Source organism: Dreissena polymorpha, chromosome 1 (genome assembly GCF_020536995.1).
Source record: "Dreissena polymorpha isolate Duluth1 chromosome 1, UMN_Dpol_1.0, whole genome shotgun sequence".
Taxonomy (NCBI): Eukaryota; Metazoa; Mollusca; class Bivalvia; order Myida; family Dreissenidae; genus Dreissena; species Dreissena polymorpha.
The window spans coordinates 178,815,601-178,842,659 of record NC_068355.1 but is presented as its reverse complement, the minus strand read 5'-3'; the positions used below and the strand labels follow the sequence as shown (position 1 = coordinate 178,842,659).

The 27,059-nt window shown below is 36.0% G+C and overlaps 3 protein-coding genes and 1 long non-coding RNA gene across 5 annotated transcripts in view; 1 reads left to right on the top strand and 3 right to left on the bottom strand.

Moving 5' to 3' along the window:
• Nucleotides 1-306: 306 nt before the first annotated feature.
• LOC127863280 (mitochondrial ribosome-associated GTPase 1-like) lies at nt 307-9,659 on the bottom strand. The gene is made up of 2 exons (XM_052402695.1): nt 9,516-9,659; nt 307-1,335 (listed from the first exon to the last, which is right to left on the bottom strand). The coding sequence occupies exons 1-2, from the start codon at nt 9,598-9,600 to the stop codon at nt 449-451; spliced, it is 972 nt and encodes a 323-aa protein (XP_052258655.1). The 5' UTR covers nt 9,601-9,659; the 3' UTR covers nt 307-448.
• Nucleotides 2,756-5,237, bottom strand: LOC127863300 (uncharacterized). Of its 2 annotated transcripts, none has more exons than XR_008041018.1 (3): nt 5,198-5,237; nt 5,130-5,163; nt 2,756-4,211 (listed from the first exon to the last, which is right to left on the bottom strand). It is a non-coding gene; the product is annotated as an uncharacterized LOC127863300 (long non-coding RNA). The 2 variants fall into 2 exon arrangements; XR_008041020.1 differs by having other exon boundaries at nt 2,756-4,177.
• Nucleotides 9,660-14,109: 4,450 nt separating the features above from the next.
• LOC127863257 (uncharacterized) lies at nt 14,110-25,915 on the top strand. The gene is made up of 5 exons (XM_052402659.1): nt 14,110-14,361; nt 20,910-21,021; nt 21,932-22,045; nt 23,782-23,860; nt 24,796-25,915. The coding sequence occupies exons 1-5, from the start codon at nt 14,270-14,272 to the stop codon at nt 24,885-24,887; spliced, it is 489 nt and encodes a 162-aa protein (XP_052258619.1). The 5' UTR covers nt 14,110-14,269; the 3' UTR covers nt 24,888-25,915.
• The window catches only part of LOC127863267 (acyl-coenzyme A thioesterase 13-like), a 4,623-nt gene continuing 2,692 nt past the window's right edge, over nt 25,129-27,059 (bottom strand). Inside the window, exon 3 of the mRNA XM_052402670.1 lies at nt 25,129-26,639. Within this exon, the coding sequence (XP_052258630.1) occupies nt 26,483-26,639 (157 nt within the window). The 3' untranslated portion in view covers nt 25,129-26,482. The remainder of the gene's footprint in view (nt 26,640-27,059) is intronic.

Genomic DNA, 27,059 nt, shown 5'->3' with positions numbered 1-27,059 from the left:
TTCTGCACAGGCTAATCAGGGACAGCATTTTCCGACTAAACTTGATTTTTGCTAAGAAGAGTTTCTTGAAACTAAAAAATATAAAAGCGGAAGGTGTCGTCCTTGATTAGCCTGTGCGGTCTGCACAGGCTAATCAAGGACGACACTTAACACACATGCATTAAACTTCAGTTTCACAGAGCACGGCTCAAATAAAAGTAACTTGTCTTCATGTCATCGGTGTACAAACTGAAGAAATATCTGCTCATTTTTATACGTAGACGTAGTCTCTCACACGATTCCAGGAACATAAACAAATGCAATATATCTTGATTAAAGTTTTAATAGATAGTTGCTACAAATAATTGCGTATGTTTCTTTCATTTATGTCAAAGACGCAGTCTCTTTCAAGATTCCACAGACATAAACAAATGCAATAATTCTTGATCATAACTTTAATAGATAGTTGCTACAAATAATCGTCATCAAACATGACCAGGCCTAATGTACCCTGCTGAAAATCTTTCAAAACAATTCTACTCGCTGCCACAAAGTCCACCCGGTATCTGTTTCCTCCAGTCATCGAGATTTCATTTGATTTCATAACCAACTTGTGTTTTAGAGCAATATGTGATAGGAGCTTCAGCACGTCATCAGTGGGTTCGGACAGTCCGTAATGTTTCACATACTGAAATAACTGAGATTTATTCAACTTAAAGAGTAAATAGTCCACCATAGTGTCCTCTCCCACACGTGGGCTGGGTATACACTCGCATAAAGTCAAACGCAGACCCGTGTCCACGTTGCCTATCTTCGGACTCAATATTCCCGGAGTGTCGACCACAAACATGTCCGGGTCAAAGTTCACGCGCACTTTATTCATGACAGCTCGTGTAACCCCCGGCATCGCACCGACAGGTGCTGCCTTACGATTTGTAGTAGAAGCCTGTCTTAACTTGTTCAATATCGTTGATTTACCCACATTCGGCACTCCAATAACCATAATGTTGTAGTGATTGTGAACGTCCGGTCGAAATCTCGGTCTTGCCTGAACTTCACGTAGCAATATCGGCGTCACAACATTTTTCATCACTTTCAGAATGTCTTTACCACCGCATGATATAAACTGAACATTAGCAATTCCCTGCTCGGTCAGTTTGGTTTCAATTTCACCCTTCCTCGAAAGGTCTGCGAGATCACTCTTGTTCAACAGCAGGACGTGTGGTCTCACATGAATGATGTCTCGAAGCTGGTTGTTTCGACCAGAGAACGGGATCCTTGCATCATGAACTTCTAGGACACCGTCGATATTGTGCAGTGCCGCCTGGATTTGTTCAACCCCCTTCTTCATGTGACCTGAAAGGTTATCGTCAACTTTAACATTTATGAAATCTATAAGGAAAAAAAAAAGTTAATCTCCACTTAATGCCTGTAAATTATAGCATATTTCGAATATTTCGGCAATAATGGCTTTTAAATGGTCACCAAAGTTCATGGACAAAAATTGCTGAAAACTTGACCAGGTGATCATCAGGATATAGAGGGTTTATCATGTTTGTCCAAACATGTGAGGGCATCAGTGTCTGACACATTTCTAGTTTTATTTGCATGATTAAAACATGTCTAAGCATTTATTTAAAAATAAATCATTAAGTCTACAGAACAACCAATTGTTTGTTTTGACATTTACTCTGTTAGTCTAAATCACCCGCAGACATGTGCTTTCATATCTTTATCGCATAATATTTACTGTTGTTAGACAGCATGTTGTCATGATCACAAATATAATGAGCAAATGTTGCAATCTAACTACTGGGTATATTCAGAGTTTCTCTACAATGCAGGAATAAACCTGAAGTAATATGAGTTCTGAATAAACCTGAATCCTGAAGTAATATGCGTTCTGAATAAACCTGAAACCTGAAGTAATATGCGTTCTGAATAAACCTGAAACCTGAAGTAATATGCGTTCTGAATAAACCTGAAACCTGAAGTAATATGCGTTCTGAATAAACCTGAAACCTGAAGTAATATGCGTTCTGAATAAACCTGAAACCTGAAGTAATATGCGTTCTGAATAAACCTGAATCCTGAAGTAATATGCGTTCTGAATAAACCTGAATCCTGAAGTAATATGCGTTCTGAATAAACCTGAATCCTGAAGTAATATGAGTTCTGAATAAACCTGAATCCTGAAGTAATATGAGTTCTGAATAAACCTGAATCCTGAAGTAATATGAGTTCTGAATAAACCTGAAACCTGAAGTAATATGCGTTCTGAATAAACCTGAAACCTGAAGTAATGTGCGTTCTGAATAAACCTGAATCCTGAAGTAATATGCGTTCTGAATAAACCTGAAACCTGAAGTAATATGCGTTCTGAATAAACCTGAAACCTGAAGTAATATGCGTTCTGAATAAACCTGAAACCTGAAGTAATATGCGTTCTGAATAAACCTGAAACCTGAAGTAATATGCGTTCTGAATAAACCTGAAACCTGAAGTAATATGCGTTCTGAATAAACCTGAAACCTGAAGTAATATGCGTTCTGAATAAACCTGAAACCTGAAGTAATATGCTCTCAGAATAAACCTGAAACCTGAAGTAATATGCGTTCTGAATAAACCTGAAACCTGAAGTAATATGCGTTCTGAATAAACCTGAAACCTGAAGTAATATGCTCTCAGAATATACCTGAAACCTGAAGTAATATGCTCTCAGAATATACCTGAAACCTGAAGTAATATGCTCTCAGAATATACCTGAAACCTGAAGTAATATGCTCTCAGAATATACCTGAAACCTGAAGTAATATGCTCTCAGAATATACCTGAAACCTGAAGTAATATGCTCTCAGAATAAACCTGAAACCTGAAGTAATATGCGTTCTGAATAAACCTGAAACCTGAAATAATATGCGTTCTGAATAAACCTGAAACCTGAAGTAATATGCGTTCTGAATAAACCTGAAACCTGAAGTAATATGAGTTCTGAATAAACCTGAAACCTGAAGTAATATGCGTTCTGAATAAACCTGAAACCTGAAGTAATATGCGTTCTGAATAAACCTGAAACCTGAAGTAATATGCGTTCTGAATAAACCTGAAACCTGAAGTAATATGCGTTCTGAATAAACCTGAAACCTGAAGTAATATGCGTTCTGAATAAACCTGAAACCTGAAGTAATATGCGTTCTGAATAAACCTGAATCCTGAAGTAATATGCGTTCTGAATAAACCTGAAACCTGAAGTAATATGCGTTCTGAATAAACCTGAAACCTGAAGTAATATGCGTTCTGAATAAACCTGAAACCTGAAGTAATATGCGTTCTGAATAAACCTGAAACCTGAAGTAATATGCGTTCTGAATAAACCTGAAACCTGAAGTAATATGCGTTCTGAATAAACCTGAAACCTGAAGTAATATGCTCTCAGAATAAACCTGAAACCTGAAGTAATATGCGTTCTGAATAAACCTGAAACCTGAAGTAATATGCGTTCTGAATAAACCTGAAACCTGAAGTAATATGCTCTCAGAATATACCTGAAACCTGAAGTAATATGCTCTCAGAATATACCTGAAACCTGAAGTAATATGCTCTCAGAATATACCTGAAACCTGAAGTAATATGCTCTCAGAATAAACCTGAAACCTGAAGTAATATGCTCTCAGAATATACCTGAAACCTGAAGTAATATGCTCTCAGAATAAACCTGAAACCTGAAGTAATATGCGTTCTGAATAAACCTGAAACCTGAAATAATATGCGTTCTGAATAAACCTGAAACCTGAAGTAATATGCGTTCTGAATAAACCTGAAACCTGAAGTAATATGCGTTCTGAATAAACCTGAAACCTGAAGTAATATGCGTTCTGAATAAACCTGAAACCTGAAGTAATATGCGTTCTGAATAAACCTGAAACCTGAAGTAATATGCGTTCTGAATAAACCTGAAACCTGAAGTAATATGCGTTCTGAATAAACCTGAAACCTGAAGTAATATGCTCTCAGAATAAACCTGAAACCTGAAGTAATATGCGTTCTGAATAAACCTGAAACCTGAAGTAATATGCGTTCTGAATAAACCTGAAACCTGAAGTAATATGCTCTCAGAATATACCTGAAACCTGAAGTAATATGCTCTCAGAATATACCTGAAACCTGAAGTAATATGCTCTCAGAATATACCTGAAACCTGAAGTAATATGCTCTCAGAATATACCTGAAACCTGAAGTAATATGCTCTCAGAATATACCTGAAACCTGAAGTAATATGCTCTCAGAATAAACCTGAAACCTGAAGTAATATGCGTTCTGAATAAACCTGAAACCTGAAATAATATGCGTTCTGAATAAACCTGAAACCTGAAGTAATATGCGTTCTGAATAAACCTGAAACCTGAAGTAATATGAGTTCTGAATAAACCTGAAACCTGAAGTAATATGCGTTCTGAATAAACCTGAAACCTGAAGTAATATGCGTTCTGAATAAACCTGAAACCTGAAGTAATATGCGTTCTGAATAAACCTGAAACCTGAAGTAATATGCGTTCTGAACAAACCTGAAACCTGAAGTAATATGCGTTCTGAATAAACCTGAATCCTGAAGTAATATGCGTTCTGAATAAACCTGAAACCTGAAGTAATATGCGTTCTGAATAAACCTGAAACCTGAAGTAATATGCGTTCTGAATAAACCTGAAACCTGAAGTAATATGCGTTCTGAATAAACCTGAAACCTGAAGTAATATGCGTTCTGAATAAACCTGAAACCTGAAGTAATATGCGTTCTGAATAAACCTGAAACCTGAAGTAATATGCGTTCTGAATAAACCTGAAACCTGAAGTAATATGCGTTCTGAATAAACCTGAAACCTGAAGTAATATGCTCTCAGAATAAACCTGAAACCTGAAGTAATATGCGTTCTGAATAAACCTGAAACCTGAAGTAATATGCGTTCTGAATAAACCTGAAACCTGAAGTAATATGCTCTCAGAATATACCTGAAACCTGAAGTAATATGCTCTCAGAATATACCTGAAACCTGAAGTAATATGCTCTCAGAATATACCTGAAACCTGAAGTAATATGCTCTCAGAATAAACCTGAAACCTGAAGTAATATGCTCTCAGAATATACCTGAAACCTGAAGTAATATGCTCTCAGAATAAACCTGAAACCTGAAGTAATATGCGTTCTGAATAAACCTGAAACCTGAAATAATATGCGTTCTGAATAAACCTGAAACCTGAAGTAATATGCGTTCTGAATAAACCTGAAACCTGAAGTAATATGCGTTCTGAATAAACCTTAAACCTGAAGTAATATGCGTTCTGAATAAACCTGAAACCTGAAGTAATATGCGTTCTGAATAAACCTGAAACCTGAAGTAATATGCGTTCTGAATAAACCTGAAACCTGAAGTAATATGCGTTCTGAATAAACCTGAAACCTGAAGTAATATGCTCTCAGAATAAACCTGAAACCTGAAGTAATATGCGTTCTGAATAAACCTGAAACCTGAAGTAATATGCGTTCTGAATAAACCTGAAACCTGAAGTAATATGCTCTCAGAATATACCTGAAACCTGAAGTAATATGCTCTCAGAATATACCTGAAACCTGAAGTAATATGCTCTCAGAATATACCTGAAACCTGAAGTAATATGCTCTCAGAATATACCTGAAACCTGAAGTAATATGCTCTCAGAATATACCTGAAACCTGAAGTAATATGCTCTCAGAATAAACCTGAAACCTGAAGTAATATGCGTTCTGAATAAACCTGAAACCTGAAATAATATGCGTTCTGAATAAACCTGAAACCTGAAGTAATATGCGTTCTGAATAAACCTGAAACCTGAAGTAATATGAGTTCTGAATAAACCTGAAACCTGAAGTAATATGCGTTCTGAATAAACCTGAAACCTGAAGTAATATGCGTTCTGAATAAACCTGAAACCTGAAGTAATATGCGTTCTGAATAAACCTGAAACCTGAAGTAATATGCGTTCTGAATAAACCTGAAACCTGAAGTAATATGCGTTCTGAATAAACCTGAATCCTGAAGTAATATGCGTTCTGAATAAACCTGAAACCTGAAGTAATATGCGTTCTGAATAAACCTGAAACCTGAAGTAATATGCGTTCTGAATAAACCTGAAACCTGAAGTAATATGCGTTCTGAATAAACCTGAAACCTGAAGTAATATGCGTTCTGAATAAACCTGAAACCTGAAGTAATATGCGTTCTGAATAAACCTGAAACCTGAAGTAATATGCGTTCTGAATAAACCTGAAACCTGAAGTAATATGCGTTCTGAATAAACCTGAAACCTGAAGTAATATGCGTTCTGAATAAACCTGAAACCTGAAGTAATATGCGTTCTGAATAAACCTGAAACCTGAAGTAATATGCGTTCTGAATAAACCTGAAACCTGAAGTAATATGCGTTCTGAATAAACCTGAATCCTGAAGTAATATGCGTTCTGAATAAACCTGAATCCTGAAGTAATATGCGTTCTGAATAAACCTGAAACCTGAAGTAATATGCGTTCTGAATAAACCTGAAACCTGAAGTAATATGCGTTCTGAATAAACCTGAAACCTGAAGTAATATGCGTTCTGAATAAACCTGAAACCTGAAGTAATGTGCGTTCTGAATAAACCTGAAGCCTGAAGTAATATGCGCTCAGAATAAACCTGAAACCTGAAATAATATGCCCTCAGAATATACCTGAAACCTGAAATAATATGCGCTCAGAATAAACCTGAAACCTGAAATAATATGCGTTCTGAATAAACCTGAATCCTGAAGTAATATGCGTTCTGAATAAACCTGAATCCTGAAGTAATATGCGTTCTGAATAAACCTGAAACCTGAAGTAATATGCGTTCTGAATAAACCTGAATCCTGAAGTAATATGCGTTCTGAATATACCTGAAACCTGAAGTAATATGCGTTCTGAATAAACCTGAAACCTGAAGTAATATGCGTTCTGAATAAACCTGAAACCTGAAGTAATATGCGTTCTGAATAAACCTGAAACCTGAAGTAATATGCGTTCTGAATAAACCTGAAACCTGAAGTAATATGCGTTCTGAATAAACCTGAAACCTGAAGTAATATGCGTTCTAAATAAACCTGAAACCTGAAGTAATATGCGTTCAGAATAAACCTGAAACCTAAAATAATATGCGTTCAGAATAAACCTGAAACCTGAAATAATATGCGTTCAGAATAAACCTGAAACTGGTCTTGAATAATATTAATGAAATATCAATATTGTAATTTTATGGGAAAAATATTTACATGTAAATCTAGATGTTGGCGGAAAAAACAGAACTCTTATATTAATCTAATTTACCTATAGTCAAAATAAAACCATTTTCACAATGGATTAGTTTCTAAAGGGCAACAGTTTTGTCGTTGTTGTGTTTTATTTAATAATTTAGTTACAATCAAGTCTTAGTAACATCGATATTTCATACTGATCAATTTTTTTTATATGATCCTGTAATTATTAACCATCTAGCATAATTTTTGTTTTTTACTGATTATTTAAAAATATGTTTTATTTAGAACGCATTCAGTACAAAAAGTAAGAGCATCTATTTAAAACATAGTTGCTCATAATTTAACCTCAATTTTGTAAAAGGCATACATGTACATTTGCAAGAAGATTTAATTTTGGTTTTAAACAAGTTCTGCTTTAAAGGGATCTTTTCACGCTTTGGTAAATTGACAAAATTGAAAAAAGTTGTTTCAGATTCGCAAATTTTCGTTTTGGTTATGATATTTGTGAGGAAACAGTAATACTGAACATTTACCATGCTCTAATATAGCCATTATATGCATCTTTTGACGATTTTAAAACCTAAAAATTATAAAGCGTTGCAACGCGAAACGATTGAATAATTTGGAGAGTTCTGTTTTTGTCGTTAAATTTTGTGAAACTACGAAGATTGCTTATATAACGTATAAAATACGTTTAGCATGTGTTCTCGGCGGAATAGCTCAGTAGGTTAAAGCGTTTTTACTTCAGGACTCTGGCAGGACTCCAGGGGTCACTGGTTCGAAACCTGCTCCGGGCAATGTTCTTTTCCTTTTTTTAATTTTATTCTTGATTTTTTACTGGAGCTTTTACGATCCAATGTTTACATTTATCAATATAAAGCATTTAATGAATAAGTTAAAAAAAAATGCCAAAATCTGTGAAAAGGCCCCTTTAAAGTTATACAAATGATTATTTGATTTGTTTTGGTCAAAATATGGTTACAAAAAGGTTTATTTTTACTCATATTTGAGTAGTGGAGCAGTGATGCAATCAAAATTGTGGTGGAAACTTGCCCTATAAAAAAGAGAAGAGCCTATTGACTCCAAAAGTATTGCAGACAGAACTTTTCATTGACTATTCCACTATGCTGACCAATAATTTATATTGAAATAGCAGGGATTTTCTTCTTAATAAAGTACCTGAAAACTGTACTTTTCCCAATTTGGCAAAAAAATCACTGAAATAGGTACCCATCTCTATTGGATATTATTGTTTTATTAGTTTTATTAGCAGACAATTAACCTCTTGTTTTGAACTTGTAAATGAAATTACCCATTTAGTTAGCGAGGGCCAAAATGCCCTGCACATTACACAGCACATGGTATCAATTTTATAGTTTGCACTTCAAATCTGATTTATTGAACAATTGATTTTACAGTCAATAAACCCTCAAAGAATTTGTAAATATTTTTCCTTCTACTAAAAATGGACTGTAAAGAAAATGGCTCAAACCATGTCTGCTTGCTTTGGATTGTTTCATGTAAAGCGCCGGAAATGGCATGATAATGTGTCACAGGGTGAGAAAATTGTGCAGCCGGTCTCAGACTTGAGCCCAGGACACCTCACTAACAGGGCCAATGCTCTCTCTAATGAGCTAACTGGGCCGTTACACAACTTCTCCCCTAACGTGACCAAGTTTAGACCGTGACATACACCCCCACTTGAAAATGTATTTGTCCTCTAGGCTCTAATATAGGATTTGGGGCGATATATATAATTAACCATGGGCCTCCGTAGGAGCATACCCAGGTAATGTAACGGTCCGGCGTTGGGCGCCAAATGTCACTGGGTGAGAAAATTGTGCTGCCAGTCCGGGACTCAAACCCGGGACACCTCGCTACATATTCAAGTGGGGGTGTATGTCAAGGTCTAAACTTGGTCATGTTAGGGGAGAAGTTGTGTGATGACCCGGTTAGCTCATTACGGAGAGCACTCGCCCTGTTAGCGAGGCGTTCCAGGTTCAAATCCTGGACTTGCCACACAATTTTCTCACCCTGTGACACATGCACAAGGTATTTTTACATATTTTTGTTAACTATAAATTCACCTCCTCTGAGTGTTTACGTTAAGAGGCATACAAACTTCAACACTCCGGCAATTTGGGACGAATCTGACTGAGGGCTAAATTGTAATTTGAAGATCAGAGTTTTTATGCACTTAACATATGAACATGAATGACTGCAGAGTTACATACCTGGAAACCACTGGATCTTATTTTTCTCTGGCATAATAAACGCATTGCGCATTGCGAAAGTTTTGTTGACAAAATGGTTCGCCATGTTTCTTGCTCAAGGTTACATTCCACTAAATAATTTCGTATGGAATTTAGACTAAGAGACGATACGGGCCGTAAGGACAATTCGATACGGACAAGATTTGCACGGACCATATCTGAAATGATAATAATTTCGTATTCATTCAATATTGTATTCATCAAATCAATAAAATATTAAAGTTGCTGTAAATATAAAGCATACTTTAATATGATTGCATCCTAAATCGACACACATATGGATAACCGCACGTGTGCAAATTCACGTATTATTCGTATAATTGTATGACACACCATTCCGAAAGACGATAAACAACAAAATGAGGCAACTATCTGTTATACACGTTTAAAGAAGCACCTTTATTTGTAAAATACATTCAGTAAAATAATACATTTCTAACGATTTTATGACATCTAGAGAAACGAATGTGCAATAACAAACATTACAAGTACATCGATCATATTACAAAAAGAAAACAAACAAAAATACACATATATCTACACTCAATCATTCATATAGGACAATACATTTTACAAAACTCATCAAATAAATCACTCGTACTTATTTCCTTCAGCCCGTATCGGTTCCAAGCCGCAAAAATCGGCCCTGCACGTTACGGGTCTGTTTGGCTTGGTGACATTACTTGCGCTCGATTGGTCGTTGTCGGCTCGGGTACTACTGAAATGAACCCCGGGTACTCTTAAGTATACTTAAATGTACCCCGGGTACGGAACATATACGTACACGTACCCGGTCAATTAAGACTGTACCCGAGATGTATTTCCGCCTAAAATCCGTTGTCGTAAAACGCGCTACGGAATACAAAACAAAATTATCTTTGGAAAAAATAACTTCATCAAAATGCTTTTTGAGCAGGAGTTCCGATTATATAAAGGCCACTTTACAGAAAATTGACATAAACATGAACACAATTAATTTGAAAAAAAGCCAACAACAATTAAGCGTTAGAATTCCTAGGTTCGTTTCAGTATATTTTCCGTACTCGGGGTACATTTAAGTATGCTTAAGAGAACCCGGGGTACATTTCAGTAGCACCCAAGCCGACGATGGCTTATCGAGCATTACTCGCAAGTGGGCTTTACTCGCGAATCATTAAATATTGCAAAGAAGTATAAAATCTCAAATGTGGACGAACTTAAAAAGCGTTATCGTTTAAAAACATGATAATTGCTGATATGGACGGAGTTTCTGTGATATCGATCAGGGATATTATAACACTTACAAATATTTGGTCAGCGTCCAAAATGCGACTGTGCACTAATGGCATAATAAATTACAAAACGATAGTGTTTAACCTGTTATTGTTATTGTCTATAAGTTGAACAACGTTTCTGACCAAGCACGACAGCTCAGTTTGTAAGAACGACGTCTAAACTCGTTTCACTGAAAGTCTCCTACGTCAGGAGCCCTATACCTTCTTAGTTTTTTCTGACTTTTTGCGTATTTGTCATTTTTGTATTACATTATATTTGATTAACTTAATATTAACCCCTTTGAGTAAAAAGTTTTTATAATTACCAGTAATTTAACACGCGGAGTTAAGTTTGTATTTGCGATCGTCTCTCTAAGACCCTGTCATTTACATGTGTACACACGTGTATTTATATTTTTAAGAATTAACATTTAAAGGGATCTTTTCACGCTTTGGTAAATTGACAAAATTGAAAAAAGTTGTTTCAGATTCGCAAATTTTCGTGTTAGTTATGATATTTGTGAGGAAACAGTAATACTGAACATTTACCATGCTTTAATATAGCCATTATATGCATCTTTTGACGATTATAAAACCTAAAAATTATAAAGCGTTGCAACGCGAAACGATTGAATAATTTGGAGAGTTCTGTTTTTGTCGTTAAATTTTGTATAACTACGAAGATTGCTTATATAATGTATAAAATACGTAGCGTATGTGTACTCGGCGGAATAGCTCAGTAGGCTAAAGCGTTTTTACTTCAGGACTGTGGCAGGACTCCAGGGGTTACTGGTTCGAAACCTGCTCCGGGCAATGTTCTTTTCCTTTTTTTAATTTTATTCTTGATTTTTTACTGGAGCTTTTACGATCCAATGTTTACATTTATCAATATAAAGCATTTAATGAATAAGTTAAAAAATGCAAAAATCTGTGAAAAGACCCCTTTAAAAGCCCATAAAAACTCAATATCAACGAATATTTCGTACAATATTTAAAAAACAAATAAAGTGAACACATAACAAATCAACTTTCCTGATAGCAATAGCCAAAATTCCAACGCTAGATGTGGTCTGCCTGGTAACATAGATTAAAGCGATACAAATTTCTCGTTTTTATTTGTTTGTGTCACAATATATCTAATGTGAATTTCCGGCTGTGATATACGAACATTCAAGGGCCAACGCTAGAAAGGCTTCGGGCAGCTTCGGAAGCACGACGTAGTTCTCATGAATACGTCGTTAAGAAAGTTAAATAAGAATTGCCGTAAAACCTTCGCTAGTGCTCTGAAAGATGCGTTTTAAAAGGCTTAATTTTTATAATGAATGGCAGTATTCGAAAAACAAATGGCTGAATGCACGTGCGTAAATTATCATCCCATATTAGCCTGTGTTGTATCCCATATTAGCCTGTGTTGTATCCCATATTAGCCTGTGTTGTATCCCATATTAGCCTGTGTTGTATCCCATATTAGCCTGTGTTGTCCGCATGGACGACACTTAATATCCGCCTACACTGAATTTTCTTAAATAAGATACGTCATTAAAAAAAACATCAATTATGAAAGCGAGCTGCACATGCTTCTCTGGGACTTTACGTACATGCATTAAGCCCCGTTTTCCCAGAACGCGGCTTGAAGTGTTATTATGCGCATCTATATAACAGTATAATCTATGCTTATAGGTGTCTATCGCAACCGTTGTTTATTGTTGGTGTTTTCACTTCATTTACTCTTATTAGTGCTGCAACAATACGCCAAAAAGCGTATTGCGATATATTGTCAGTTCAAAAACCCGTATTGCAATATATCGCAATATTTTGCTTACTTGTACCAGAATCATAACTCGCAAATTACCCGATAATCCCGTATATTCCAGTTTTAAAGCAAATTCTGGTAAATGTTTACAATAAAAATGCTAAAGAATAACACAAAACACAAACATTCGCCAATTTTCTTAAATATTAAATACGTTTTGGCATTTGTTACTATTTAAAGATGTGATGAAATAACTTCCAATCGGGCGTTTTTTTCCCACTGAACACGCGTAAATCGCCTGACGTGATGTTCCCGTTTTATACAACACAAATACACCCACACTTTCCACGCGACGTTCTACATGTCTGTATAATTTTTGCGCGCTTTTTATTGAGAAAAAGAAAAAAAGCATTTTTTTTTGTTGCGTTACCATTACATTTCGGAAGTGTGTTTCTGAAATTCGGATTACAAATTTTATGATGCTCATTTCAGAATCGAACGAAAAATTTAGCTGTGCGTAATTAATTCAACGATAATTTGTTTAAAAGCATAGAATAAATGCTCCCATGTGACAACGCTACTCTGTATAATAGACTTTTTAGAATGCCAAATTTTACGTAACAATTTATTTTAACAAAATACCGCTTTGTTTTGTTTACCTTGATATCATTATTTTGGATGGCTTTTCTGAACGAAATGTAGGTGCATGTTTGTAAAATTTTCGTATCGGTATGACGAAAATCGTATCGCAATACAATATGCGGATTGCGTATTGCGATATATACCGATATACCGGTATATTGTTGCAGCACTAACTCTTATATTTGTTAATGCAGCATCAACATACTAAAACAATCTTTCGGAACGAGAAAAATAACGTATTATTATGAATATCAACCGTACTTTCGTTTGACAACTGATCATGCATGAACGATGTGAATCTAAATTTAGTTCTAGTCCAGATTCGTTCATACGACAAAAGACACAATTTTGTTTTACGGATTATTTTAATTTCCTGCAACGATATCTATCCATACGACACACGAACACTAACTGCGATCCTCATAAAAAGACAGTTTCGCTCGGCTTAGAGGACTGGGACAGTCATGTAAAATATCGAATATAATATTATTTTTTTTATAAACAACTGGAAGCAAGATGAGTTGCAGATAATTGGTCAGTTATCACGTTTTAACTTACTCTTTTGACCTGTTAATTCTTTTCAGCTAAATTCAACAGTGAAACATGCGCATAATATCACTTCAAATATTTAAATTATGTAGTATCGATGTGACATGAAAGAACAGACACGCAGCATGCTGATACGGTAACTTTATCATTACATTTCAATTAAACCTAGTTCAATACTACATGTAAATAATGCCGCAAGAAACCACCCAATATGAATGACAATTCACGCAGTTACATATGCATACGTTGAAAAAGCCTCATTTTAACAATTGTGGACTGCAATCTTTATGCACTAAACGGGCCTGCATTTAAAAACTTCCGTAAATACATGTACACGAATATCATATATTCTATAAATAGACAACACTATAGATCATGTGACTAACATTGATTGTGTAACACACTCATGACTCTTGTTCCAGTTGTTATTTCACGGATTCACTGATAAGATTGCTCAAAGTGCAGGATTTAGAACTGTGGCAAGACTCAGTTTATTGTGCCTCTGTCTACTGTATGCTATGGAGATCTGCGCTGTGTTATTTACCTGCCTCGTCGCTGGACTTGCGCTCACTCAGGCGTATCCGCTTCACGCATCATGCAAAGTTCAGTGGTATGTAGCCTATCAATGTACTTTAATATGTCGGGATGAACCGCACAATGTACAATGTAAATACAGACAAATATTTTAATTTTCAATTTCTATTATTCCGTTTAATTATTTTTGAGTCGCGTTCATAGAAAACTGGGTATAATGCATGTGCGCAAAGTGTCGTCCCAGATAAGCCTGTGCAGTACGCACAGGCTAATTAGGGACGACACTTTCCGCTTTAATGACATTTTTCGTTGAAATGAAGTCTCTTCTTAGCAAAAATCAAATTTAAGCGGAAAGTGTCGTCCCTGATTAGCCTGTGCGGACTGCACAGGCTAATCTGGGACGACACTTTACGCACATGCATTATGTCCAGTTTTATCAGAACACTAAATTTTATACTTTTATTAAACTTTTTCAAGAAAAGGTCGGAACGACGCTTTATCTTTTAAACAAACAATTTATTTTCAAGAACATTACGTTCTTTCGAGAACACGATAGCATTTAAGAGAAACGAAAATATGACTTTGATTAAGAAACTAATGTATTATAAATCCAAAAACGCACAGTAGTCGTAATAATAAATTTTTAAGGCGACTTGCGTATAAAGTAGATATGAGCCACGCTCTGGGGATTTAAAGCATTTGCGTAAAGTGTCGTCCCAGATTAGCGTGTGCAGTCTTGATTTTTGCAAAGAAGAGACTTTTTTCAAACGAAAAATATCATACAAGCGGAAAGTGTCGTCCCTGATTAGCCTGTGCGGACAGCTTGGACGGCACTTTACGCACATGTATTAAACCCCATTTTCTAAGAGTAAGGCCCGTGTGTATTACCATGTGTTAACAGGTTAGACTTTGATGTTACGCGTTTTTAACACTGAAATGTAAAGGTTTGGCAAAATAACAACTCATAGAATAAAAAAGGAATTATGTTCAAACAAGCACAATAGAACAACCGACTAAGAATAAAGTTGAATAATATACATGTATGTTGATTTTATTGAAAATGATCCATCGAAATCAGGAAAAATGGCATACGTTGTTGAAGCTCTTCATCAAAAACGTTTATTACCGACTTGAAATTTAAACCATTCAATTTATAATAATGCGTAGCGTAGTGGTAGATAGATTTTGCTTCAATATCAGTGTCTGTTATATAAACTGTATCATTGTATAACATGTATAATGTAAACAGCTTTTTTTCTTACATACGCGTAAGTGTTTTGTTGCATGATTAAATTTTATAACAAAATCAAAACTTTCCTCTTAAGTGAGCATCTGCACATGTTAGATATTAAACATACACCAACTATATATAAAGTGTTAAATTACGAAAGGCGTTGTGTTTTTCTCTACTCATTAGTCAATCACGTCAGTCACTTGATCCTTAAACACCCGAAGTGTTTGTACTAAAGTTGCATATCGCTCTTGTACTTAATGCGGATATTTGTATTGCGATCGTGATACAAAAGGACTGACTTAATAAGATACACGAGAATTACACATCTTAAAGGACCTCTTTCACATATTTCATACTAAGATATAAAAAAAGTTTTAATGTTCCTGTTTTGTTAAGGCTTGCAGAAAATCACATTCCCTGTGCGACTTTAAATTAATGACGGCAATGCATTGTGTGTGTTTTTCTGGAGAAGTGTTGCCATCCCATTAACGTACTCAAGTACAAATGTCCTTATTTTCCATAAAATGCATCATATACTGTACATCAAACTAATCTATGGTCTGCAATCAAAACGACAGTTCCGTCAACACTTTTGGTAAAATTGTACATGTTAATCGCTCATTTTTAAAATTTGAAAAATATTTCTTTGAAAGTATAATATTAAAAATAACAAATAGAAGAATCATAATCTCAAATGTATCACTGAACAGAACCTAGCATCTCAAAGCGTATTACACACCATATATCATGACGTATCACACACCATATATCATGACGAAACAAAGCGTAGCAACTATGTGTAGTCAAAATACTCATATATGAACAAACGCAGCAAATCATGGTAGATTTTATGGATTATAGGATTACATACTCCTATAAATATGAGGTCGATTTACATCGACCTCATATCGTTTAACGTTATTTTGCAATAGCATCGTTCCGACATGAATTCATGTCGGAAGCTTTAACGGCATCAGATTCATATAACAGCACAAAATAATCATGCAATAAATTATTAAACATTAAATATAAACATTATTTTACTAATTGCATTAGAAAAATGTTTATACAAACTTACAAGTAATGATAGTCCAGACCTTAAAACACTACCACTGTTCAAATTCCATATTGTTGCCATATAGCACTGTGTAAATTGAAAGTTGCATAATGTTACCTCATTGGTCGGTTATAAATACATTGTTTCTCTATATATAGTATTCGATTTAGACGAAAATAATAATTTACGTGGAATGTCATATTAGTTTTCCATTAAAACTTTGATCTTGCCGTGTGTGTTTATGGACGTTATTAATTATGTTATACTTATTTTTGTATTTAATTAAGAATTAGAACGTGTAGCCCTTTTTGTTAACTGTTTTTAGCAAACGATTCGCGGCTTAATAAGACACGGAAAATAGTTAAAGCGACACTTTCATTTAAAGGTTTAATGTGAACAATATTAAATGAAACCTTTTTTGGTATTAATATATTTTATTGACAGGTTAAATTCGATACTTGAAAAGGTGTTTAGTCTTTAAAGAGATGTCGCTGATATTGTTAATTTCAATAACTGTTAATATGCTTAATGTTGTATAAGAAATTGAATAGTTTCACTGAGTTGTATTCCCGCCTAAAATCCGATATCGTAAAACGCGCAACGGTTAAGAATAAGGTCTGAATAAGTTTAAGTATTCAGATCCGAATATCAGCAGCTGTGCCAGCTGGGAAGCCCCGTTTTGGCTTTAACAACCGCAAGCGAAACAACATACTTTTTTAAGTCTTGCACTTAGACTCCATGATCACAAGTATAGGTCCCTGCTGTGGCGTATGACACCATAGTGTTATTTAGTATTGGTCGGCACAGTAGCTGATCATAACGAGATAATTGATTTGTGCTGAACACAGGGGCAATAAAACCACAGATCTATCAATAAACAAGATTATTGAGATATCTTTTATTGAACACCGCGATAAAAATGCTCAAACCACGGACTCTAGATTACCGGTACACGGATAAGAAACATGGCAACATTCTCAGAATCATCACTGCTATAAGTGTAATCACCTAACAATTCGTCTAAAAATACTTTATAAATTTGAGTTGCAGACGATGTACTGTTGTATAAGTCTGAATAAACTATCTGTCTGCCTGTCTAAATCTAAGCCGTCATCGTCCCAGTGAAAAAAATCTGATTTTGAATAGTTGGACATGATGCCCTGATGTCAAAATACGAAATGACCCGCGTAACACCGACCGTGATTTTCAAGAATCTTTAATAAATTGATAATTTAAGGTAAATAACATTTCATATAATTATACATAATTCCGTCGTTGATAATTAACAGCAAACGATGAATGTTTTTGACACCCATTTTATTTCAAGTATGCATGCAAAGCCGAATCAAATCGTGAGGGTCCGCTATATACCCTGTTTCATCATAAAAACACCCTTTCTGTGTTATAAACAAGAGCTGAAATCGTTAATTTATTAAGATTTATTTATAATAAGCTTTATTGATATGTTTCGTGAACAAAATATTACAATATATTCCATAAACATATAATAATCATGGCAAAGGAAATTCAATGGCCGGTTTCTAAACAAAAGTATAATCGCCAAGACCGTAGCATCAGTTCAGTGCGTTAGGAACGCGCGCTACTTTCTTCCGCATTCATTCCTTAATTACTTTCGTTTTTAAACAATGTTTTTCTATCGTATACAGAATTCTATTCTCCTAAGCAAGATGTACTTTTTAAAACTGAACTCCAAATATCAACGCTACAAATTGGTATTAAGTACGAAAATGTCAACCGTAAATCTAGATTCTAAAACTCCAAAACGGAATGATATTTGCAAAAGTTAAAGTTATAACTCGCCGGGCTGTCGAAATCAGAAGAACGCTACAAATTGGTATTAAGTACGAACATGTCAACCGTAAATCTAGATTCTAAAATCCAAAACGGTATGATATTTGCAACTTATTATTTAAGTTAAATTAATAAATCGCCGGGCTGTCGAAATCAGAAGAAAATCTTAATATATATTCATATATCTGTTAACTACGTAACGTAAGCTTTCTAATGATATATAATTTGTCAAAATCGGCCGAGAAATGAAACTATAATTCAACAAAAGACTTGAGTGGGTACATCAAAATGTATAACCTCGGCGCTTCGCTGTACGCTAATTGTACAAGATCGATAGCCACAACACGATAAAACGCGCGTTGGTAAAACATAAAATGTGTATTTCTTGTTTTTATCTCGCTATAAATCCATTAATAACAACTGGAATATACTAAAACGTATATTTTTTGAAAGAGGAATTAATAAGCAACAAGATAACGTATAAACCAATAAAATCGGATGAATAGTTTTTGCATAAGATTGAATTTACTACAGTAAGGGTCAAATACTCGATTCATCTCCTATCAATATGCACTCCGTGATACAACTGGTAGTTTTAACACACACATATAGGTTTCATTTAATTAAAGAGTACAGAAAGCTAAAAAGTGATGTGGTTTGTTGTACAACAACAATTGGTTATGTGTAACCTATTCAAAAATAATTTCGTTCAAAATAATTCAATGTAATTCTATAAACGACAAACACACTTCGTGTGTTGTGTATGTTTATTTTTAAAAATGTACATAAGTGGTTTAAAAGCACAATTTTTACACATTTAAGAGGTAATCGCTTACATTTATGTCTAATTAATGATAATTGTATGCATTAGCAAAGATTTAACGAGAAAACCTGAAGTTTAAGTTGAACTCAATTTGCTATAGGAAAACGACGGTAGCCGTTTAGACGTAAGCGGGGTAGCTTACGTCTAATTATTTGGACTAAGGATTACAGGGACGCACTGGGTATTTTTCGGCCGCGGGATAGCCGGAGTCTCCAGTACAGTGTGTGTACATTGTGTTTTTTTGTCATTCAAAATCGGGTCCGTTAATCGGCCCCATTCCCAATGGAATAAACAGTATATATTTTATTTTGCCCAAATGGAAGTTATAAAGCTATAAATTCCAAATAAAAAGTTTCAAAAATTTTTTTTTTGGATCTCAATATTTTATTTAACGCCCATCCATATAAGTTCAACCTTAGTAAATATAGTAGTGGAAATACTTGAAACTCAATTTTGACGCATTTGTAAGCAAAACAAAAGCAACACTAATTTCCCAATTTTAGTCAAAACTCCGCAAATTTTCCAAATCCAAAGGGACCCGGCCCCATTCCGAAAATGGTGAAAAAACACTGTTTAGTACCGCCGATGAGACTCTTGTATCTCTCTGTAGAACGAAACGTTGAAACATTTGTGCGATCGGCTTACTTGTATAATTTGATGATTTGATTCATATAATGTTGTTTTGTTTTATTCATTGTCAACATATCTTTATTTGCTTGTCGTTAAAGGGATCTTTTCACGCTTTGGTAAATTGACAAAATTGAAAAAGTTGTTTCAGATTCGCAAATTTTCGTTTTAGTTACGATATTTGTGAGGAAACAGTAATACTGAACATTTACCATGGTCTAATATAGCCATTATATGCATCTTTTGACGATTTTAAAAACTAAAAATTATAAAGCGTTGCAATTCGAAACGATTGAATTATTTGGAGAGTTCTGTTTTTGTCGTTTAATTTTGTGAAACTACGAAGATTGCTTATATTAGGTACAAAATATATCAAGTGTGTGTAATCGGCGGAATAGCTCAGTAGGCTAGATCGTTTTTACTTCAGGACTCTGGCAGGACTCCAAGGGTCACTGGTTCGAAACCTGGTCCGGGCAATGTTCTTTTCCTTTTTTCAATTTTATTCTTGATTTTTTACTGGAGCTTTTACGATCCAATGTTTACATTTATCGATATAAAGCATTTAATGAATAAGTTAAAAAATGCCAAAATCTGTGAAAAGGCCTCTAAGACAAGAATTGTTAACAACTCGTCACTTTTAGATCACCTGAATGTGAAGCTTTAGCAAACAATGAACCAGTTTTCTTGAACATTTGCTACTATTTTACTCTTAATTTTTGGCACACCGCAGTCTTTCATCGTTTATATATAATAACAGTTTTGATGAAAATATGAAAATAGGAGCCTTTTTTCTTGAAACAAAAAACTGGGCTTAATGTATGCGCGTAAAGTGTAGCCCCAAATTAACCCGTGCAGACCATACATGCGAATCTGGTACGACACTTCCGATTTATGGAATTTTTCGTTTTAAGGCAGTCTCTTTTGTATCGAAAATCCAATTCAGGTGGAACGTACCGTCCGAGATTAGCATGTGCGGACTGCACAGGCTAATCCAGGACGACACTTAATGCACATCCAATAAACCCAGTTTTCATTGAACGAGAACCACATGTCTCCATCATTTCTCTACAGGAGTCTTCCGTCAGTGAGTTGCCAGTCGTTCTCTTCCAAGATTATTGCACAGGCTAAGCTTTGGGAAAAGGAGGACAACTGCGCAGGGGGCGGGGAGAGGTGTCTATATAAGGTAAGGAAATCAAATGACTACATGAGGGTCGCGCTGTGAGAAAACCGGGCTTAATGCATGTGCGTAAAGTGTTTCCCTGGATTAGCCTGTGCATTCCGCACATCCGAATCTGGGACGACACTCTACGTACAGGAATTAAGCCCCGTTTTTTCTGAGCGAGGATCACGAGTATTTAATAGACCTTGGTAAGAAAGAAAAAAAATGCTATAAGATGAACAGACGTGATTCAGATAAATAAGGGAGAAGACATAATGACTGTTGCGCATTTTCAGTAACAGTACATGTATAAGGTTTATTTATTGACAATTTCCAGACGCTGTCAGTAACGATATCAGTCCCAAAGACGTTATCAGTCTGGTTATTCAGTCCTATGAAAATGTCAGCCATGTTATGCAGACCGAATAGCCAGTTATAAGGTTGGCAGTCAAGTTTTCATCCTCAATGATGTTGTTAGTCTAATTCAGTTATTCAGCAACTATTACACGTGTAATTAAATGTATTTGTCAAAGTGCGTTTTGATAGTAATGTATGTAGGTGACCCGGTTTGTTCTTTCAGTACAGCACTCGCCTTTATAGCGAGAGGTCCCGGGTTCTAATCCCGGACCGGCTTCCCACTGGTCACCCCAGTATCTATATGAACCTCGTTGTGGAAAACCAGGGCTTAATTGACGTGCGTAAAGTGTCGTTCTAGATTAGCCCATAAAGTCCGAACAGGCTAATCAGGAACAACACTTTTCTCTTAAAAATTAATGGCGATTTTCGCTTTAAAGGCATACTCTTCTTTGTCAAAATTTGTGTTTATGCGGACTGCACAGTCTACTCTGGGACGACACTTTACGCACCTGCATTAAGCCCCAGTCCCTCTAGCATATTGGGAACATGTATTCAGCCTCTCCGACATGCGTTCTAGATTACAGACCAGAGTGCACAGGAAATCAAGGGGACTCACACGACCCCGGTCAAACACTACGTGGACGACATCAGCTTCAAACTGACACCCGCCGGCGCCGGCTGTAACGTCGAGGTACAGTAGACCGGAGATTTAAGAGAGCATAAGTCCGTCTAATTAAACATCATTTAACACACGAGCTGCGTTCTTACAAAACTGGGGTTAATGCATGTGCAGTCCGCACTGGCTAATCAAGGACGAGACTATCTGCTTTGATGGTATATTTTTATTTTCAAGGAAGTCCCTCTTAACCGGAAATCAAGTTAAGGCGGAAAGTGTCGTCCCTGATTAGCCTGTGCGGACTGCACAGGCTAATCTGAGACGACACTTTACGCACATGCATTAAACCCAGTTTTCTCATAACACGACTCATATTTAATTCAGAATAATGCAAACAGCGCGACATTAAACATAAAAAATGATTTAAGTTAGTTAAATGTTAGATATGTGTTTGTTCTCATAGGAATCAAAGAATGTCTAGTAACGCGTCACAGGCGCTCATGTTTCAAACCACTATTTAGCACGCATCTTGCAAACGGTTATTAAAAGAACATGTTTATATGTCTGCGGTAAATAGAAGTACCGGTATATTTGATAGTCACACGTTTCAAAATTATCTGAATAGTCTCTTGTTCTAAGGATTTTTATCTATATATTTATATGGGTTTTAAGTAAATAAAGTCGATTGTTCAATTGATAATATAGAGGATATTTGTTGGATTCGGTGGATTATCGATTTTAAATCAGGAGTGATAATAGAATATATATTTTTCTATGATCACGAGTGAATTTAAATCGATATTCCACCGAAACCAACAAATTTTCTTTTTATTTTATGCTTTTTGTCACCGTTTATATACTGTACACTGTTAAAGAGTTTAACTAAAGAATTTGGCTGGGATAATGACGTCATTTCGTCAAAAAAATGACGTCATTTCACAGTAAACAGTGAACATTATCGATAATTTTCACTGATAATTTTCACTGTTTGAAACAGTGAAATCATCAGTTTTAATTCACTGATATTTCTCTATAAACCACCAGAAAGCATAAAATAAAGTGCTACTGTTACCTGATATTTGACAATCGTAAGACAATTGTGATACGTCGGCTATCTCCGGACTCCTCCGGAATAAATCATCTGCTGATCCCCAGAGTGAACCTTAAGACTGTTTTATTCGATTGTGGCATAACTCAGTCGAGTTATAGGAAATCAATTGAGTCTTGCTATTGGAAAACCGTGCTTAATGCATGTAAGTTAAGTGTCGTCCTATATTAGCCTGTGCAGTACCCATAGGCGAGTGATAGAGGACACTTTTCGCTTTCATTTAATTTTCGTTTAAATTAAGTCTCTTGATTACACAGGTCCACTTTAAACAAAAGGTGTCCTCCCTGATTAGCGTGTGTGGACCGCACAGGCTTAACTGGCACAACACGTAACACACATGCAATAAGCCGGGTTTTTCCAGGACACAACTCATTTGTCAGAATTGTCCTTGTTGGCACAGAGCATAAATGGGCCAGTAAACATGGCGGAATCTGTTATGTTATTGCTTTACAAAAAGGTTGGGCTTCTAGAAAACTGGGCTTGATGCGTGTGCGTCAAGTGGCATCCCTAGATTACCCTATGAAGTAAACAAAGGCTAATCCGGGACTACACTTTCCCCCGAGACTGGAGTTTCGAAGGCCGAAAGTGACGTCCCCGAAAAGCCTGTGTGAACCGCACAGGCTAATCGGGGACAACACTGAACGCAAATGCATTTAGCCCAGTTTACCCTAAAACGCGGCTCAATATCGTGTTTCTCGTGCAGGGATTTTCCACATCTGAGACCTGGTACGCCTATCTGGACTACGGCACCAACTACTGCAACCTCGAGAATCTGATTACAGGTACGAGTTCATGTGGAACCCGATTTAATTAACCCATTTATGCCTAGTGGACTCTCCCATCCTCCTAAATTGGATCAATTTATTTCCAAAATTAGGGATGCCTAGTATATTTATTTCTATATTTAGAATATTTCTTACAGAAATTCCTTTAAGCAAACAGCGCAGACCCTGATTAGACGCCGCATCATGCGGCGTCTCATCTGGGTCTGCGCTGTTTGCCAAGGCCTTTTTTCTAGACGCTAGGCATAAATGGGTTAATTTAGTATTATTGTGGTACTCTATATGTATTTACTTCATTATTATGGCAACAGACCTTTGCTTACCGGTACTTTAGTAACATTCTGGTACCCGATCTTTGCTTAAGTGATGAGCTTGTACCCGATCTTCACTTACTGAAGTAGTTATCTGGTAGGTATACCGCGTGGACTTAATAGCGCATAAATAGGAACATTTTCAGATAACGTTTAAGTGATTTAATTTTATGTAGGTCGGCATGAAATTTCTTGTTGTTTTTTTTTTTCAAAAAAATGACTTGTGTGGACACAAACATTCGTGCAATTCTGATTTTGGAAAAAAAATGCTTCGGTCTCTGTCGGATGTGTTAAGTTTAGTTTAAACCTATTTATTTTAGCTCGGTTGCATAGAAAGCCTTAGGCTTATTTGAAACGCGCTCGAGTTCGTTTCCTGGGACTATAATCAGTAATTGGTATCTATGGGGGAAATCTTAAGCACGCTCCCACTTTGGGGATCGAACCCGTGACCTCCCGATCGCTAGGCGGACACCATATCCACTACACCACCGTCGGATGTGTTTCTGTTAAATTCGTGGATCTGTCAACCCGCGAAATCAATGAAAATTAATTTCCCACGAACAATAACGCTTTAACAGTATTTCGAGGCAGCAAAATAACCCATATACTGCGATGTCGTTTCAGGTGCCGGTTTGAACACCTCTCAAGGCTACACGGAGACGACCAATGACGATGTCTGCACGCAGTTCTCGAGCCACGACTGCGACAAATACTAGGCCACCTTCAGCGACACCCATAGTTACATCAGCTGCGTTTTGGAAAAACCGGGCTTTATGCATGTTACATTAAAACGTCGTCCCGATTTTATGATTTTTTTTCCGTTTTAAGAACGTTTCTTGTATAATAAAATCCAGTCTAGGCGGAAAGTATCGTCACTGATTGGCCTATGCAGACTGCACAGGCTTATTCGAGACGACACTTTACGCATATGCATAGATACAAGTTTTTCCAGAAAGCTTTTCATATTGTTATGTACGTTGGACCTACCAAATGAACACAGTTATCAACAAAGTAACTTGTATGTTTAATAAAGTTTGTTAAAACTTAATTTACAAACTGCGGAATAAAGACCAACACATTCGGCGAAAATAAAGAGCTTGTACTGAAGAGAAAACTTATCTTAAATTGGAAAATACAGCAAACAAAGAAGTGGAGATTCGTAAATACATATAAGTGGCAAATACAAAATAAGACACGATAAATAATACGAACAACGCTGGAATAGAAGAAAACTTACAACTGGAGAATAAAACAACAAGATGAGATTTTTTTAGAACACATAACAACATGCGATTGGAGAACTTTGTAGAACACGTCATAACATGCAATGTTTTGAAATCATTCTATATTTAGTTTCAACATGTCCTTATTCATAAAAATGTTTTTATATAATAATCTTAAAAACTATTTATCTTTGAAGCAATATGGACCGCTCCCTGTGAAAATCGGTCTGAATGCATGTCCGTAAATTGTCGTTCCAGATAAGGCTATGCAGTCTGCACAGGCTAATCAGGGACGACACATTTCGCCTTCATTGTATTTTCCGCTTAAATAAAGTGTCTTCTTAGCAAAAATCTGATTATGCACGTCCTACCTCTAACTCCAACCCTAACCCTAGTTTTTTCCAGAGCGCAGGTCATGTCAATGTAAAATGCATAATATAACATGTATAACTGTACAGGTTCACCGGTATATAATGCTGGAAATTTTATAATTTGATTATATTAATAAATCACAAAATTTACTTTTAAACTTCTTTAACAAATGCTGCACCAGCCTAAAATCGAAATTTAATGAGGTAGATAATATGTAAATATTCGACCTGCTTTTATTGGCTTCTCTTCTATTTGGATGATTACTTGATAACTGAGATGAACTTATCCATTCGTGTCCCTCACCAAATGTTGTAACAAAATAAACTCTACCGTCAGGGGAATTTCGCGGTTTATTAACATAAGTGAACATGCATGGTCGGAATTTATTCTTTTTGTTGCTTCAAAATTAATCTTAAATTCAAAGCGAAAACTCAAAAAGTGAAAAAGGATCATGCGACTGGCGTATGTTGTATAGGACCGAACTTGACATTTCAGGCTTACTTTGTTGCTTACGCTTACATTATCGTAATTTTACGGACAAACTCGGAGACCGTTCGGGATGACGGAAATGAACGAAATAAGGTGATAATAAACGAAGTTCATTTTAGGTTGAGATCCTTAATCCGAGCGACAGGTAGGAAGATGATCCTTTTAAGTACGTTTAAATCCTTAGCCCGAGCTCTTGCTCCAATGATTACCCTTTAAAGTACACTTCACTAGGAGCCTACATATTTGGTGTGCTTGCCCTGGGCTAGAAGTGTTCCGTCAGCCATGTTGGTTATGTCCACGGACAGGAAGGCGAGTCGCTTGCCGCGTTTCAATATCTGGGCATCTACCACAATCTCCTCGCCGACACGTGCCCCCTTCATGAATCTGGAATTTAAACAAACTGTGAAGCCATAAATAGCCGCGCTGTTGGAAAACGGGGCTTAATGCATGTGCGTTAAGTGTCGTCCAAGATTAGCATGTGTAGTTCGAAAAGGCTAATCTGGGACGACACTTTCCGCCTTAACTTGATTTTCGGTAAGAAGGGACTTCCTTTAAACTAAAAATACCATAAATGCGGACAGTGTCGTCTCTGATAAGCCTGTGCGGACTGCACAGTTTAATCTGGGACGACACTTTACGCATATGCATTTAGCCCAGTTTTCTCAGAACGCGACTCATATATTACTATAGCAGTTATAATAAATACAGGTAGCTCTATACTTTAAATCATTATTATAAAAAACATCAGGGCTTTTTTCCTCCTGTGAGAGTGGCCATTTTTCAAAATGTTGGGATATTCGCGAC

What these genes read in the sequence shown, in the direction of transcription:
- LOC127863280 (XM_052402695.1), bottom strand. Translation starts at nt 9,600, where the DNA reads ATGGCGAACCATTTTGTCAACAAAACTTTCGCAATGCGCAATGCGTTT. An exon ending in TAAGATCCAGTGGTTTCCAG is followed by an intron (nt 1,336 to 9,515) that starts GTATGTAACTCT and finishes ATAACCTTTCAG; the next exon opens with GTCACATGAAGAAGGGGGTT.
- LOC127863257 (XM_052402659.1), top strand. Translation starts at nt 14,270, where the DNA reads ATGGAGATCTGCGCTGTGTTATTTACCTGCCTCGTCGCTGGACTTGCG. An exon ending in GCGCCGGCTGTAACGTCGAG is followed by an intron (nt 22,046 to 23,781) that starts GTACAGTAGACC and finishes TTTCTCGTGCAG; the next exon opens with GGATTTTCCACATCTGAGAC. An exon ending in CCTCGAGAATCTGATTACAG is followed by an intron (nt 23,861 to 24,795) that starts GTACGAGTTCAT and finishes ATGTCGTTTCAG; the next exon opens with GTGCCGGTTTGAACACCTCT.